A 16,942-nucleotide genomic window follows, 5' to 3' on the forward strand; every position below is an offset into this window, starting at 1 on the left:
CTTTAAAATGGAACTCGATTCGAACTCTTACTTTCAAAGAAGATCTTGTTCACATAAACGGGTATTGTACGAAATTTTAAAATGAATACGATCAGATCTCTTTCATAAAATCTTGTTTAAAGAAACGGGTATTGAAACTTTAAAATGAATTCGATCCAATCTCTTACTTTCAAAAAAGATCTTGTTTACAGAATCGGGTATTGTACGAAACTTTAAAATGAATTCAAAACGGGTATGGTACTACCCGATCTCTACTTTCAGAGAAGATCTTGTTTACCAAAACGGATATTGTACAAAACTTTAAAATGAATTCGACCTACTTTTAGAGAAGATCTTGTTTATATAAATGGGTATGGTAGAAACTTTAAAATAACTTCGTGATCTCTTACTTTCAACACAAAAACGGGTATTGTACGAAACTTTAAAATGAATTCGATCTGATCTCTTACCTTAAAAAAAAAAAGGGTTTACATAAACATATATTGTATACAAAACTTTAAACCGAATGGATTCAATCGATCTCTTACATTAAAAAAAAAAACGATCTTGTTCATACGAAACTTCAAAACGAATCGAATTAGAGCTTAGCATTCCCTTTAGAAATTAAATATATCCTCAGAGTTCATATTCCTATTTCCCTGAGATAAGATATTCGTCATAGCCAGAATAATGCTGCATATCTGATCAAAAACTTTAGACATCTCCACAATTGGTGACTTGTGGTCTGGTTTCTCTTTGAACCCATTTTCACACACAGCTCCATCATTCATGGCTGCTGCTACCCATGTCTTGATATCATGATACGCTTTGAACTCGAGCGCCGTGATCGAGTCCTCGATTTGGTCGGTCGCGTCCTGATAGTTCTCCAAGCAATCCGTCAAACACTCATCCATGAAGGTATCCATTTCTGTGTTGTTTTGTAATTCCATTAGGTGTTCATGTATGAGGCTCACATTCTCAGCTGCAATATACAACATGATCTCTGTTAGCCCATACAGATCTGTGCCATTGCTGTTGGGAGATGACTCTAAGATTGATAGGCATAGGTCGTTGTAAGGGGTGCTGCTGCAGGTTTTGGTGATGAGATCTGCGTTTGTAAGGAAGGGCTTTTGGGGATTGTCGGCGAGTATCTGAAAGTGGGTCATTGATAGAACTGTGATAGCCATGGCAGCAATTGATATGAGCTTCATGTTCTTGAGCTGTTGGTTGGTTGATGATGATAGAACTATGTGTTGTTGTTTGAAGATGAGATGATAAAGTTGAGATGGACATGTTTTTGGGTGGTTTCTTTGTTGGGATTAGCTTTCTATTTTAAGGGATTGTTGAATTTTTCAATCAAATTGGTTAGTTTGTTCTTGTTGGGGATTTGTTTTAGGGATAATAGTGATTAATGTAACTTAAATGACTAATAAATGAACTAAATTAGAGGCCATTTGTAATGGCCGGGCTCAGATCCATGTGATGTCTCAGGCCCCGGATCCATGTGATGTCTTACGTTGGTTGGGGAGGAGAACAAAACATTGGGTATAGAAACTTTCCCGTAGCGGACGGGTTTTAAAGCCTTGAGGGGAAGCCTAAAAGGGAAAGTCCAAATAGGACAATATCTGCTACCGGTGGATTTGGGTTGTCTCAAATGGTATTAGAGCCCGATATTGGACGATGTGCTAGTCTTCTCGGTGTTCCCTGAAGGGGGGGTAAACATGAGGGGGTGTGCTAGTAAGGACGTTGAGCTCCGAAGGGGGTGGATTGTGATGTCCCACATTGGTTGGAGAGGAGAACAAAACAACATTTAGAAGGGTGTGGAAACCTTTCAGCCTTCTCGCTCTTCCCCGAAGGGAGTAGATATGAGGCGATGTGCCAGTAAGGACGTTGGGCCCCAAAGGGAGGTGGATTTGGTGGCGGTCCCACATCGATTGGAGAAAGGAACAAGTGCCAACAAGGATGCTGGGTCCCGAAGGGGGGTGGATTTGGTTGTGGTTTCACATTGATTGGAGAAAGGAACAAGTGCTAGCAAGGACACTAGGCCCCGAAAGGGGGTGGATTGTGATGTCTCACATTGGTTGGGGAGGAGAATAAAACACGAGGACGTTGGGCCCCGAACGGGGTGGATTGTGACATCCCACGTTGGTTGGGGAGGAGAACAAAACACCATTGTGTTTGGAAATCTTCCCCTAGCAGACACGTTTTAAAGCCCGAAAGGAAAACCCCAAAGAGGACAATATTTGCTAACGGTAGATCTGGGCCGTTACAACCGTTATCCGTGTAGGGGCGCTTTACCTTTACCTGAAATATAAGAATAGCATATAACTTAGGTACTTTAAGAAATACACGGTAAGTAAACCCACTTTTGGGGTTGGGTAGTGCAAATCCACACATACATGATGAGACCTATCTTTTAAAATCGTAGCATGACCTTGAGCTCTTTCCAGTTTCAAGCAGGTTGGATGTGTGATACTTTCCCACATACGGCCCAACACGCGCACATGGACCCACGAGATGGGCTCGTATAGGTACCCTTGGGCTTGGCTTGTTCGGGCACCATTACAACCATCATCCGTGTAGGAGTGCTTTACCTTTACCTAAAATATAAGAATAACACATGGCTTAGGTACTTTAAGAAATACTCGGTAAGTAAATCCATTGTTGGGGTTGAGTAATGCAAATACACAAATACATGATGAGACCTATCTTTTAAAATCGTAGCATGACCTTGAGCTATTTCCAGTTTCGGGCAGGTTGGACGTGTGGTACTTTCCCACATACGGTCCAGCACGCGCACATGGACCCATGAGATGGGCCTGTATAGGTACCCTTAGGCTTGGCTTGTTTGGGCACAATGCACTATCGTGTCGCCGGACGCCACAGATGCACATGATATAAATAGTTTTTTTATTTTGTTCATATCAAGACATATTAGGACCTCACATACATAACATGACATCATACATCATTACACAATATATATAAATACAACATAGCATTATGGCGCATGAATGAGTCACAGAGCATGCATCATCATACATCATACAATTCTTCCAACTCCAACTATAAGCTCACTTACTTGTTGGTCTTGGTCGAAGTCCCTAACTATTTTGTGACTACTCCAAGACTGTACTTTATCCTAAGACTATATATAATTGAGTAACTAGAGTCTTATTGTCCTTAAATAGCCTCTGTAATGTCAAAATTAGGTTCCGAAGAGTAAAAACGTAGAAAATGGTATAAAAATTGGATACAAAGTCAAGTACGTCTTTTTTATGTAATTATTTTTTAAGAATATTAAAAAATATTTATTATGAGGATAAATAATTAACTTTTAATTTTTTTGCAAATATTAAAATGACACATTTTAAAATCTCACGTTTTTATTAATGTCCCTAAGTTAAATTTAACTAAAAAACGAAAATAAAAAAATATTTTTTAAATCTCAGGGACCAAATAGCCATATAATCTAAACTTAGGGACTAAAATGTAATTTTCCTTTTATAAACTAAACGATAGGGGTGTACATGGTCCGAGTTGGTTGGGTTGAGGGATTTTTAGGGGTGTACATGGTCCGAGTTGGTTGGGTTGAGGGATTTTTTTGACCCAACCCAAAATTTTAAATCGGTAACTCAAAATAATTTTAAATTTTTTTATATATACACCATTTATAATTATTATAATACAATTTTATATAAAATATATTAAAATTTCACAAACAAATAATTTATAATATTATTCACATAAAAAAATCAATAAAAAACAACGAGCGAAAATTATAACATATTAACATATTTCAACATTGTCATAAAATTAAAAACAGCTAAATACCAACTTTTCTATAAACCATCTAATTAAATAAACAATAAAAATGATTAGTTTAAAAATATACAAAAATAAAAATACTATAAAATATTTTAATTGCAATAGGTTTGCCTGTACCACTCTGTCAAACCTATTAATACAGAAAGATTCTTGATATAATTTATATATTTTTATTTGACTCGGATCAACCCGAAGGTTTTATCTACGAACCCAAAACCGAATCGATTCCGTTCGGGTTTAGAAAAATGAACCAAATCCTATTTGAAATGATAATACAACCAAACCCTACAGGTTGGGCTGGGTTGGTCCAAATTGTGGAGTTGAATGTACACCCCCGTTAAACGACAAACTATTATTGCAGTTTACTCTTATAAATTAAATATTATAACAACCTTCTATATTTTGTTTTTTTTTTTTGTTTGAGAATTTATTATTTTTCCTTAAAACGAAGAACAAGTGAAACGCAACGAGTCCCGATGATTTCCTACGCCATAAGAGGTGAACTCCAAAGAATTCAACATTATCGAAAAGGAACCAAAATCAAGGCATAGCCATGGACACAATCCAGCACAGAACCGTGAGCGTCAATGGCATAAACATGCACGTAGCCGAGAAGGGTGAAGGCCCAGTTGTGCTACTCATCCATGGCTTCCCAGAGCTTTGGTATTCATGGCGCCATCAGATTTTGGCCTTGAGTTCACTCGGTTATCGCGCTGTGGCGCCGGATCTTCGCGGGTATGGCGATTCTGATTCCCCTGATTCGATTTCTAGCTACTCCATTATGCATATTGTTGGGGATCTTGTTGCTCTTGTTGAGAGTCTTGGAGTTAAGCAGGTTTTTGTTGTGGCGCATGATTGGGGCGCGATTATCGCTTGGTCTTTGTGTTCGTTCCGCGCTGAGATTGTGAAGGCTTTTGTGTGTCTGAGTGTGCCGTTTAGACCTAGGAATCCGATGATGAAGCCTGTTGAGACATTTAGGAAGGTTTTTGGCGATGATTACTATATCTGCAGATTCCAGGTTAGGTTCTTTGATTTCTTTTGGAAATTTTGATAATCTTAGGTTTTGAGAGTGCTTTCTCTGTGGTAATTATTCACTTTTGTGTTCATGAAAGCCATCGTGTTTGAGCTTTTGCTGGATTTGTTCATGTTGTGGAAGAGTTGAACTATGGTTTTTCCCTGTTGCAAATAGTTAAACAGTTGCCTAATAGAATTGATCATGGGTGAGTGTTACAAGATCTCATACTCTGAAATCCATATCTGAAATTCATGCTTATATTGATCTGTGTGCAACATTTTTTGTTCATCTTAATCTGTGTCTGAGTGGTTTTAGCATGAGTTTTCGAATAAGATAGGAATTGTTTTTGGAACCTTTCGTAGTGTTTGGTTGAATAATGGAAAGAGATTTTGAAATTTGCAAGAACACCTAGAACAGCTGAAGTATTTAAGTACTACTTTCAAATTTTCTGGTTCAAAATGCTACTTGGAAGAGTCGAGAATTGTAACAGCCCGGCCCAAGTCCATTGCTACTAGATATTGTCTTCTTTGAGCTTTTTCTTTTGGTTTTGAAAACGTGTGTTTGTCAGGGAGAGGTTTTCACATCCTTATAAAGAATACTTCATTCTCCTCCCCAACCATGGTAGGATCTCACAATCCACCCCCTCCAGGGCCTAGTATCCTCGTTGGCACTCGTTCCTTTCTCCCATCGATGTGGGACCCTCCAATCCACTCACTTCGGGTCCCAACGTCCTTGCTGGCACACCATCTCGTGTCCACCCCTCTTTGGGGCTTAGCCTCCTTGTTGGCACATCGCCCGATGTCTAGTTCTGATACCATTAGTCCACCACTAGCAGATATTGTCATATTTGAGTTTTTCCTTTCGGTTTTTAAAACGCGTCTGATAGAGAGTGGTTTTCACACCCTTATAAAGAATGTTTCGTTCTCATCTACAACCAATGTGAGATCTCACAAGAATGGGCTCTTATCTCAATAACTTGACTAAAAGCACTTTGTGAAAGATTCTTGTGGTGGTTTCGACAAAGTGGGCCAATTCATATTGGTGTGTTTTTTGCTTTGGAATAGAACTATCAAACAACTATACTTGAACAGGATCTGTGTGATTGAGTTCTAAATAGAGCAATCAAACTTAAGATGTTTGTTCTTTTTTCTTCTTTTGGCTTATAGAATCCGGGAGAGATTGAAGAAGAGATGGCCGAGGTGGGTGCGAAAGCGAAAGCAGTGTTACAAGGCATATTGACAACAAGAAGCCCAGGTCCTCTCATTTTGCCCAAAGGACAAGCCTTCAAAGCCAGGCCTGGATCCCCTCCTCCCTTACCGTCTTGGCTCTCAGAACAAGATCTTTCTTACTTTGCCTCCAAATATGAGCAGAAGGGCTTCACTGGACCACTGAACTACTACAGATCAATGGATTTGTAAGTCACCCACTACAAAACTCTTGATTTAACCTTCATTATTGTCTTTTTATCTTTCACTCTGGTTTCACACTCAAACAAAGCCTCGAATCCACCGCTAGCAGGTATTGTTCTCTTTGAATTTTTCTTTTGGACTTTCCCTCTAGGTTTTTAAAATGCGTCTGCTAGAGAGAGGTTTCCACACCCTTATAAAGAATGCTTCGTTCTCCTCCCCGAATCGAGGTAGGATCTCACAATCCACCTCCCTTGGGGACCCAGCATCCTCGCTGGCACTTGTTCCATTCTCCAATTGATGTGGGACCCCCCAATCTACCTCCCTTCGGAGCCCAATGTCCTTACAGACACACCGCCTTGTGTCCACCTCCTTTAGGGTTTAGTCTCCTTGCTGACACATCGCTCAGTGTCTGGCTCTGTTACCATTTGTAACCGCTGTAACAGCCAAGCCTACTGCTAGCAAATATTGTCCGCTTTCTCTTTCTAGCTTCCCCTCAAGATTTTTAATACACGTCTACTTGAGAGAGGTTTCCACACCCTTATAAAGAATGTTTCATTCTCCTCCCCAATCGAGGTAGGATCTCACAATCCACCTCCCTTGGGGACCCAGCATCCTCGCTGGCACTTGTTCCATTCTCCAATTGATGTGGGACCCCCCAATCTACCTCCCTTTGGAGCCCAGTGTCCTTACAGACACACTGCCTCGTGTCCACCCCCTTCAGGGCTTAGCCTCCTCGCTGACACATCGCTCAGTGTCTTGTTCTGTTACCATTTGTAACAGCTGTAACAGCCCAAACCCATTACTAACAGATATTGTCCGCTTTCTCTTTCTGGCTTCCCCTCAAGATTTTTAAAACACGTCTACTAGAGAGAGGTTACACTCTCTTATAAAAAAGAATCTCACAAAATCTAACCAAAAGTCATGCGCATTCTTGCCTTCAATCTTTCTACAGTTCATCTAGCACCCCATCGGCAAGACAGCTCTAACATCTCATACATTGTACTAACGAAACCGTACTCGTGTCGTAAGTAACAGACTGATTTGTATTTGTAGAAACTGGGAGCTAACAGCCCCATGGACAGGGGTGGAAGTGAAAGTGCCAGTGAAATACATAGTTGGAGATGCTGACATTGTGTATACAACACCAGGAGTTAAGGAGTATGTCAATGGCGGAGGCTTCAAGAAGAATGTGCCATTTCTACAAGAAGTTGTGATAATGGAGGGAGTTGGGCATTTTCTCAACCAGGAGAAGCCTGAAGAGATCAACACTCACATCCTTGACTTCATCAAAAAATTCTAGTTTCATTCAACAAAACACAGTACTTGTCTCTTCGTATGTTTGAGAATCACATATTTTCATGAACCGTTTGTTTGTTTTTTAGATTAATAAGTCATTGTGAACTTTAGGTATTAAGGAAATTTCTTTACGATTAAGGGTATTTTTGGAATATTAACATAAGTTCAAAAATATTTTTGAAATAAATTACCAACCGTTTCTGTTCAAAACTAATGATAAGGGTATTTTTTGTGAGATCTAACATCGATTGTGGAGGGGAATGATGATGTTGCACCTAGAGTGTATTGTGAGATCAGTCGATTGGGGAGGAGAATGTGGGAACGAAATCTTCTTTATAAGGGGGTGGAAACCTTCCTTTCTTAAAATTTTGAGAGAAATTTTGATTTGAAAGCTTGAATTGGATGTTGGCTTCTTCCTTCCTTTTGCCGCCATTTTGTTCAAAGGGTTGAAAGGAGATAGTGCATCAAGTTCTTCGGAAGGGCCAACTTGATCCTCTTCCCCAGGGATCCCAGATGAGGGAATCCTACGAGAGCTGCCGACTCCAACTACCGTCTGGATCCATGCTAGATTTGACCAACTGCCCATCTTATCTCCTTTGCATTATCCTTCCTTTTGCCGCATTTTGCTCAAAGGGTTGAAGGGAGATAATCAAGTTGTTCGGAAGGGCCAACTTGAACCTCTTCCCTAGAGATCCCAGATGAGGAACCCTAACAGAGCCGCCAACTACCGTCCATGTACGATCCATACTAGATCTGACCAACTACCCATCCTATCTCCTCTGCGTTATCCTTCCTTTTGTCGCATTTCGCTCAAAGGGTTGAAGGGAGATAGTGCATCAAGTTGTTCGCAAGGGCCAACTTGATCCTCTTCCCTACGGATCCCATATGAGGGAACCTAAGAGAGCCGCCGACTACCGTCTACGATCCATACTAGATCTGACCAACTGCCCATCCTACCTCCTCTACGTTCTTGACAGCCAATCTTTGTCTCAATAGAGCTTTCAGTGTCTTTAAATTTAAAAGTTTAGACTGACATAAAATTATATTTTTATTAACTTAGTTTTATATATATATTTAATACAAAGAAAAACAATATTTTATGTTTTAATTATTATTAAAGTGCTATAAAAAATTTATTTATTTACATAATAAGAATTAAAAATAAAATAAGAAAATATGATCCTATATCAAATTTAAATATCAGATATAAGAAATAATTTAATTTTTTTTTTCACATTTTTATTAAATTATTAATAAATAGTTAAAAAAAATTAAAAAATACAGTTTTTTTCCCAATAAATTTGCAGATAAAAATAGAAAATTTTAAATTGGGAAGAACACACAAATAAAATTCTGACTTAAATTATAAATTTTATATATAACTAATAGGAAATAATAATTTTGGTTTCTTTTTTATATCATTTTTCAATTAGAAAATAAGAGATTATATCTTTGAAAATACTATAATATATTATGATAAAATTAAAATTTAAAGATTTAAAAAAATCAAGAAAATCAAGAAAATTTTGAAATTACACACAAATTTTATAAGAATTTTAAAGCCAGAATTAAATCAAAATTATAATTTTTGTAAAAAAAATTAAAATAGATTTTAGTTTATTTAATAAACTTGTAAAAAAATTAATATCAAACGAACAAAATGGCAGTGTATGTGAAGTTAATAAAAAGAATTAATTTTAAAAATCTTGCATTTATTATCAAGAAAACCCATCTTCAAATCTTCGTTTTCCGACGTCTCTCTGATCAAACCTTGTAATGCCCATCTCGACGATAGCAAAGGGATCGACAACATACAAATCTTCGTTTCCAGACAAATGTATCTCGATCAAACCTTATAACACCCATCTCGACGACAACAAAGAGACCGACAAAAAGACAAATCGTAAGAATATTGTTCTTGTTTTTGTCTTTCATTCTTTTAACCTTCGACCTAAATTTTGTCTTTGATCGTGTCATGTTTGTATGTTTTTTTCTCTTTTTCATTCCGTTTAATTTCAAAATAATAATGAGAACCAGTAAAAAAAAATTAACAGTTTAAAATTAAAAATTAAATAAAGTAATGAAGTGATTTAATAAAATAAATAAATAAGGAACTTATATTTAAAGTAAAAATATTTTTAATTTATTATTTTATATTAAAATATTTTTTAAAAAGGATACATACTCTATTTTATTTGATGTTTTCTAATTTTTTTTATTGTTTTTCTTTGGTAGATTTTTAAAAATATATTGAAAAAATTTATTTTTAATTTTTAATTTTTTTTTCAATTTTTGTTTCCTTTCAAATTTTTATTGAAATATTCAAATTAATATTTAATATGATAATATATTTTAAATATAAAAAAGAATATATTTATTGTATTTCATAAATTAAATACTAAAATAAATAAAATATAGAATATTTTAAATTAGGATAAAATAATAAAATATATATTTTTTCTAAATATAATACTTCTCTCTATTTTTTTTAAAAAAATAAACTCTTTATTTATTTGTTATATTGTATTGATTTTAATTATTTTTTAAGATAATAAAATTAAATATAAAATTTTCATAATTAAATATTAAATAGAACTTATATAAATATAATTAATTTTTTCTTTTTTTAATTATTTCACCCCATTCTAAATTATTAGAAAATATATGTTATAAATATATTTTTTTTTTGAAGTATATTAGGTAAATTTGATATATTTGATTTTTTTTTAATTTCAATTTATATATTTATTTTTTATTTTTTTACGGGAGAAAAATAATAAAAAGATGAATACAGAGCTCCCCATAGTATTATTCAAATTATAATCTCCAAAATTACAAAGGTCAATTGTTCGGTGTTAAGGCTGGTTTGTAAAGAATGGAACGACATAGTTATTTCAAAATTCTTTCCGAACACTTTTTTGGTTTGTACTCTACAGTGTAGAGTCCCTCGACTTTTAAGTGCTCGAATGGAGTACAATTTTAATATGCGTTGCATAGAGTTCGATCAGAAGTATCGTCAAGGTATAAAAATTGTTGCTTTGTTTCGATTTGGTTCTTCTCCCGTTACCGTAATTGCAAATTCATGCCAATGGTTATTATGTATCGTTAATGGAAGCAGATGTTTTAAAACTTATATTAGCATTCTAAATCCCATGACGAGTGAGTGCATGAATCTTCCCAGATATGAACAAGAATGTTATTGGTATGGATTTGGGGTCAGCCCGAACCTCACACAATATAAAGTAGTGAGAATTTCTGAGAGCAATGTTGAGATTTTTATTTTGGGGTTTACTTCGACTTTATTGGATTGGCACTAAAAGAAAGGAAAAAAGGTTATGTCGTTTGGATGTTGAACATGGAAAATTTGACATAATTGATGTTCCAAAATTAGCTGATTATGTCACGATTGGCGTTTTTAATGGCAATCTCTACACCAGTATTATGGAGATAGAACAACTTTGATATGAACTAAAAGACATCAATCATACAATATACTTCAATGAAGATGTGAAGAAAAAATTGTCAAAATTATCAAAAGATGTTTCAATTCATGCCACATTGAAGAAGAATGAAGTTTGATTGTTATAAATTTTGGGTGGGTTACAATTTAGAGTTATTGTATTTCATTTATGTATTTTAAGACTTTATTTACTATAGATTACAATCAGATAATGGTTAATTATGATCATTAAGTATGAATGTTACAACTCTTGGAATGTCTTTAATAGTTTCATTTTGAGGCTATATAAAGCCATGTATGTTGTATGTGTAAGAGACTTGAAAAATATAGTAAAAAGAAGCATTTGTGCTCTTCTTTATCCAATGACTAAGTTTCTTTGCAATTCTATGTAGTTTAGGTTGCATGTAGAATCATTCAAGCTCGACATGATCAATCTTGCTTGTGGAGTGATTCGAATCTCAAGCAAGTGTTCTTGCCTTGAGATATTTGATCAATAAGAATCATTCAAGCTAGACATGATCGATCTTGCTTGTGGATTGATTCGAATCTCAAACAATGTTCTTGCCTTGAGATATTCGATCAACAAGGTAATCCGAATCTTACTCCCCTTATAGTGGTTCCTTTTCTTATCAAACCTTTTAAGATTGAGGTGTGGATGATGCAAAGCTATGGAGAAGAGAATAGCGGATGGACGTTAGGATTTGTGGTTGATCGAACACAAACATTTGAAAATTCGATGTCTTTCGAGATTCCGTGGAAGGACGTGGTTTAGCTTATTAAAAGCTATGACAATGAAGAGATTTTGTGTCTGTTTGATCAAGCATATTTGTTCTCGTATAATATAAGGACAAGAAGAACAAAATCATGGTTCGAGCTGAAAGGGGAATGTTTTTGGGTTTATCCTATCGAATCCGTAAATTTTGATTCTTTTAGTAATATTTTAGTAAATTGTTCTTAATCTAATGTAAGGTTAATGATGTTTTCAGTTCTTATAGTTTGTATTAGCTATTAGTTTGAATTTTAAATTTTATTTTTGTGTTAAATTTTTTTATTATTTTAATTCTTTAAAAATTCAATATTTATTTATAAATTAAATAATTATTATTTTAATAAAAAAAATTCAAAAATACTCTAATAAAACCTATTTAAAATCATAATTAATATATGTTTTGGTTCATAAAATTTGAATTTTTAATTTTTTTTATTTTAGTTCTTCAAATAATTTATTTAATTCATTATTTTAAATTTTAAATTTATTATTTCAAAATTTTAATTTAGAATTTTGATTTAATCTATTATTTTAAAATTTTAATTTAATTTTTTAATGTTTTGTAAATTAAAAACAATAAAAATAATAATTATTACTTTAAAATTAGAAGATTTTTTTAAAAAATATCTGGCCATTCTTTTAACTTTGCTTTTATTATTATACAATCTTAATATTTAATTTTAATAATAATATCTTAATATCTTAAAAAATAATTAAATTTAATATATTTTGTACCATATATATTCTATTTTCTATTTTCTATTTTCATTATTTTATTTAATTAAAAGTGTTTTTTTTATAAGTTATAAAAAATTATATATAATATTTTTAAAACTCTTTAATATGATGCATACAACAAATCATCTAATCAAATCCGTGAGCATCGAGTAGTAGAATCACTTGCTTGGTTGACGTAAGCCGAAATCACTATGCAACTCAAATTTTTCTAATAAAGTAAAAAATGAAAATGATCTAAAATTGTAGAACAGAACAGAACAATAAAAACATGGTTCAAAATAGTCAACCTGAGCTAGATAAGATAACGTGGAGCTGCGCCAAACCGGGGCACAAGTCAAGTTTCGGGGTCGGGTCAAGTTTTAATTTCTTTTTTTCCTTTTAATGAAGTGAAAGTTTGTTCGAATGTTTCGAGTTTGAAGGGTCAAGAATACATCACACTTAGAGTTAAGAAATTTAATCTCCTCTTTTTACTCCATAATATTGTTATTAATTATTTACACTTTATTAAAGCTTTGGACACGTGGCGTAGTGAAATTACCTTTTGACAGAGATCGGAAGTTCACACGGGAGGGGTAAAAGAGTCAAGAGTGGTTAGCAAGATTCTAGTCTAGCCTAGCTTCATCTGGCACTATAAAATACACTGTTTCATTCTCGATTATTTTTTTCTTAAACTCAGAAATCTTCGAGAATCATCTCCTCTGTTTTCTCTCTAGCCTTAAAATCACCAGGTATCAATTGTTCTCCTTCAATTTGTAGTTTTCCCTTTCGAATTTTTGTTTTCGGTTCTTGACAGAAGAATGAAGATTTCGTCATTTCGCGTGTTGATTCTCTTTTTCATTTCGATTTTTGTGTTAATTTTGATAGCCATGGTGATGATTGATGACTTGGATTATGCCTCCATAGGTTATTCTTCTCTATCACTAGTTTAATCTATACGCTGCTCTTTCTACTGTGTGATGCAATTTTTGTTGGCATTTATTGTTATCCTTTTCAAGATTTTGTACTTATTGTTCACGACAAAGGAGACGATGAGTAGTGGAAATAGTCGCACCATCTATGTTTGATTTCCTCGGATTATCATTTTTATACACGCATGCTTGTTTTCATGAAATTTTTGTTTTAAAGTATTCGAGAGTTCTTGTTGTTGTTTTGAAAATTTTCCGACTAATTCTAGTTTAATTGCAGTATGGACGTATTGTCGACATTGATTTGAAGACTCCCCCACGCCCACCAGGCTATGCTTTTGTGGAGGTGAGATTTAAACTTGGCGCATTTGAAACTCTGGCTCTGTGGATGGAACATTTTCATCTGAGTCCCTAAAAATCATTTTGGGTGTGGTATTCAAAGAATCCAAGTAGTTGCACTGAGCTGTTTGTGATCCTTATGTAAAACTTCTATTGTCTTCATATTTTTCAGTTCGAAGATATTTATGATGCTGAAGACGCGATTTATAAGGGTGAGGAAACCTCCCCTAGTAGACACGTTTAAAAACCTTGAGGGGAAGCCCAAAAGGTAAAGTCCAAAAAGGACAATATCTAGCGTTGAGCTTGCGCCATTACACGAAGTATAATTTTGCAATGCTTGCTTTGTAGTTGGAATTTGCACATGGTGAAAGAGGACATTCCTCTTCAATAGATCGTTATAGTTGTAGTGGGAGCAGGCATAGTGGTGTTTCTCGGCGAACTGACTATCGTGGTATGTATTTTATCTACTTCTAGTGTGACAGTTTGATCCTATTACGGTGACGATATTGTGTTTGTGCAGTTTTGGTTACTGGATTACCTGAAGGTAAGCACAATATTTTTATTTCAGTGAAATAGCACGCTACTTGTCCATTTATTTGCTCGATCATAGCACCCTTGTTAAATAGAAATAACAAATTAGTATATGACTCCACCCTCTTCTATTAATTTATAGTTTGCTATGTGAATTTAATATTCAGGACCATATGCATCGTGCTGGTGATGTATGCTTCTCGGAAGTTTTTCGTGATCGTGATGGTATGTCATAGTCACTTATTTTCCTTCTATTTACTCTTAGATCTGTCTATTTAACAGTGTCATTTGAACTGGTGTTAGTAAAGAAATCTTGTTTTTAAATACCTTATTATCTTTTAGCCTTTAGTAAGATGAGGTCAGGTCAGGGTTATCTGACTGGTTCCATCTCATAAAAAAAAGAAAAAAAAAAGAAAAAAAAAAAGACTAATGAACCAAGGATGCTGGTGAATAGGTTTTCTAATGAACCAAAGTCCGAGATAAGACGTTGGTAGGTCTGAAAACCCACATCGGTTGGGTAGGAGAACGAAATAAAGACGTTGGGTATGTTTGAAATCCCACATTAGTATAAGGGTTCGAATATTTATGTCTGAAATCCCAAATTTAAATACGCAAGAATATATTAAAATCCCACATCGGTTGGGTAGGAACCAATGTCCGACATACTAATGAACCAAGTATGTGTGAGATCCCACATCGGTTGGGTAGGAGAACGAAGCATTCTTTATAAGTGTCCACATCGGTTGGGTAGGAGAACGAAGCATTCTTTATAAGTGTCCACATCGGTTGGGTAGGAGAACGAAGCATTCTTTATAAGTGTGTGAAAACCTCTCCCTAGCATACGCGTTTTAAAAACCTTGAGGGGAAGCTCGAAAGGGAAAGTTCAAAGAGGACAATATCTGGTAGCAGTGGGTTTGGACTATCACATTATGGGTTAGAGTTCGTGTGTTCTTCTCTCTCCACCTGTCTCGCCACTGACTGTCCATCCGCTTGGATTCTATATTTCTATTCAACTGTTGATGACTTGGGAGGAAGAGTTGAGAATATGCCTTCGTTGTCGAATGTGGATCGCCATCATTACGACTTTTGGCTATAGACCCAGAATTTCCTAGATACTCGATATCATTTATCTCTTTTTCCCAGGTCGAGATCAACGTCGAGATCAAGATCAGGATCGTCAGTTTCATATGTGAGTAGGAAATGGAATATATATGGCCCTCCCCTTCCTTTGGATTGTCTTATTGACTTCCCTTCTGTTTCTCATTGATTGCAGCGCGCCATGAGAGCGAACATCAGAGTCTGAGCAGATCTTGGTCCAAGTCCAGAAACATATCCAGATCCCTTTCACCTAATGTAAGATCCTGATACAGACTTGCATATTTCTTAGAACAAAGATAACAGTATGTCCAGACTTAGTTTCTTTTGAGCGTAACAACGAATATGAACTCCGACTTAAGCAGGTGAGCCTGGTTCGAAGCCATAGCCGATTGGTTGATTCTTTTGGAAGAAGGAATAGTGAAAGAGATATGAAAAGATAGAATCGATGAAAGCTGCAGTGTTCTATTATTGTTTACTGACTTGATGCTTAGAGGGTTACACAATTCCATTGGACCAGAAATAGTAAATCATGAAAATCTAGATAAATTATTTACTAACAATCTCCTAAAATCTTGGTAGTTTGAATATTTGAATCATATTTCAACTACTTTAAATCATATCTTCGTTTTGAATACTTTGAATCATATCTCAACACTTCCCCTTGATTCAAAGTTGGAGATGTTAAGTACATAGCTTTTCTTTTGACAAGGCATTTGTAAATATGTCTGCTTTAACCCGTACATTGTTTGTCTCAGCTTGTATACCTTTGTTTCTTTGTCTTCCTTTATGAATCGGTGTTACATATACCTCTTCTTGTAAATCTCCATAAAACTTTTCGTTTAGTAGGTTAACCATATCCCATGTTCCATCTTTCTTAACGGACTGCATCTCTACTGCCATGGCTTTCTTTCTGTCTTCTTTTTTTAAGTTGCTTCTTTATAATTCATAGGATCTGAAACCGTAAGAGCAAATTGACATGATGCATGTATGTCAGCTAAAGATTTATACTTCCTTGGAGGTGTCTCATCTGAAAGTTCTTCAAGAGAAGAATGGTTGTTCAGTGATGCTGAAGATGATGAATTTGACACACTTTGCGTTGCAGTGAATGCATTGGGAGATGCACTAGAGTCGACCCTTGTTTCTTCATTTGGGGAAACTTCAACTATAATCTTTTGTTGCTCTTGTTCTTTATTCCAATCCTAACTCACGTTTTCATTAAATTTTACATCCCTTCTAACTAAATTTTTTTCACGGATGGGGTTGTATAATTTATGTCTTTGATTGAGTACAATAGTTAATGAAAATGCATTTTTCAGATTTTTCATCAAGCTTTTGACGAATTTGAAGATGTTTCAAAGCATAAGCAACACAGCCAAAGATTCGTAAATGACTTATAGATGGTTTCCTTCCATGTCATGCTTCATAAGGAGTTCGATTCATAACCGCCTTTGTTGGTGAGATGTTTAATAGATAAGCAGATGTTGCTACGACTTCTGCCCAAAATTGGTTTGGAATTCTCCTTGCTTGTAACATACTTCTTGTCATCTCCACAATAGTTCGATTTTTTCGTTCAGC

At 35.0% G+C, this 16,942-nt stretch overlaps 2 protein-coding genes and 2 long non-coding RNA genes across 11 annotated transcripts; 2 read left to right on the plus strand and 2 right to left on the minus strand.

Annotated features, from left to right (window-relative positions):
• Nucleotides 1-466: 466 nt before the first annotated feature.
• On the minus strand, nucleotides 467-1,383 carry LOC111467924 (pectinesterase inhibitor-like). Its single transcript, XM_023113024.1, has one exon. It carries the CDS (start codon nucleotides 1,188-1,190, stop codon nucleotides 597-599), a length of 594 nt encoding a protein of 197 aa, XP_022968792.1. The 5' UTR covers nucleotides 1,191-1,383; the 3' UTR covers nucleotides 467-596.
• Nucleotides 1,384-4,248: 2,865 nt separating this feature from the next.
• LOC111467903 (epoxide hydrolase A-like) lies at nucleotides 4,249-7,670 on the plus strand. The gene is made up of 3 exons (XM_023112993.1): nucleotides 4,249-4,825; nucleotides 5,989-6,236; nucleotides 7,285-7,670. The coding sequence occupies exons 1-3, from the start codon at nucleotides 4,361-4,363 to the stop codon at nucleotides 7,529-7,531; spliced, it is 960 nt and encodes a 319-aa protein (XP_022968761.1). The 5' UTR covers nucleotides 4,249-4,360; the 3' UTR covers nucleotides 7,532-7,670.
• A 580-nt stretch (nucleotides 7,671-8,250) lies between these two features.
• LOC111467971 lies at nucleotides 8,251-8,509 on the minus strand. Its single transcript, XR_002714669.1, has 2 exons — nucleotides 8,443-8,509; nucleotides 8,251-8,297 (listed from the first exon to the last, which is right to left on the minus strand). It is a non-coding gene; the product is annotated as an uncharacterized LOC111467971 (long non-coding RNA).
• A 4,642-nt stretch (nucleotides 8,510-13,151) lies between these two features.
• Nucleotides 13,152-16,942, plus strand: LOC111467951. 8 transcript variants are annotated; one of them, XR_002714641.1, is made up of 9 exons: nucleotides 13,152-13,222; nucleotides 13,680-13,745; nucleotides 13,911-14,006; nucleotides 14,087-14,189; nucleotides 14,259-14,282; nucleotides 14,437-14,494; nucleotides 15,413-15,458; nucleotides 15,543-15,622; nucleotides 15,730-16,295. It is a non-coding gene; the product is annotated as an uncharacterized LOC111467951 (long non-coding RNA). The 8 variants fall into 8 exon arrangements; XR_002714640.1 differs by having other exon boundaries at nucleotides 14,087-14,282; XR_002714642.1 differs by lacking the exon at nucleotides 14,259-14,282.

The sequence above is a fragment of the Cucurbita maxima genome, unplaced genomic scaffold, assembly GCF_002738345.1.
Source record: "Cucurbita maxima cultivar Rimu unplaced genomic scaffold, Cmax_1.0 Cma_Scf00035, whole genome shotgun sequence".
Lineage (NCBI taxonomy): Eukaryota > Viridiplantae > Streptophyta > Magnoliopsida > Cucurbitales > Cucurbitaceae > Cucurbita > Cucurbita maxima.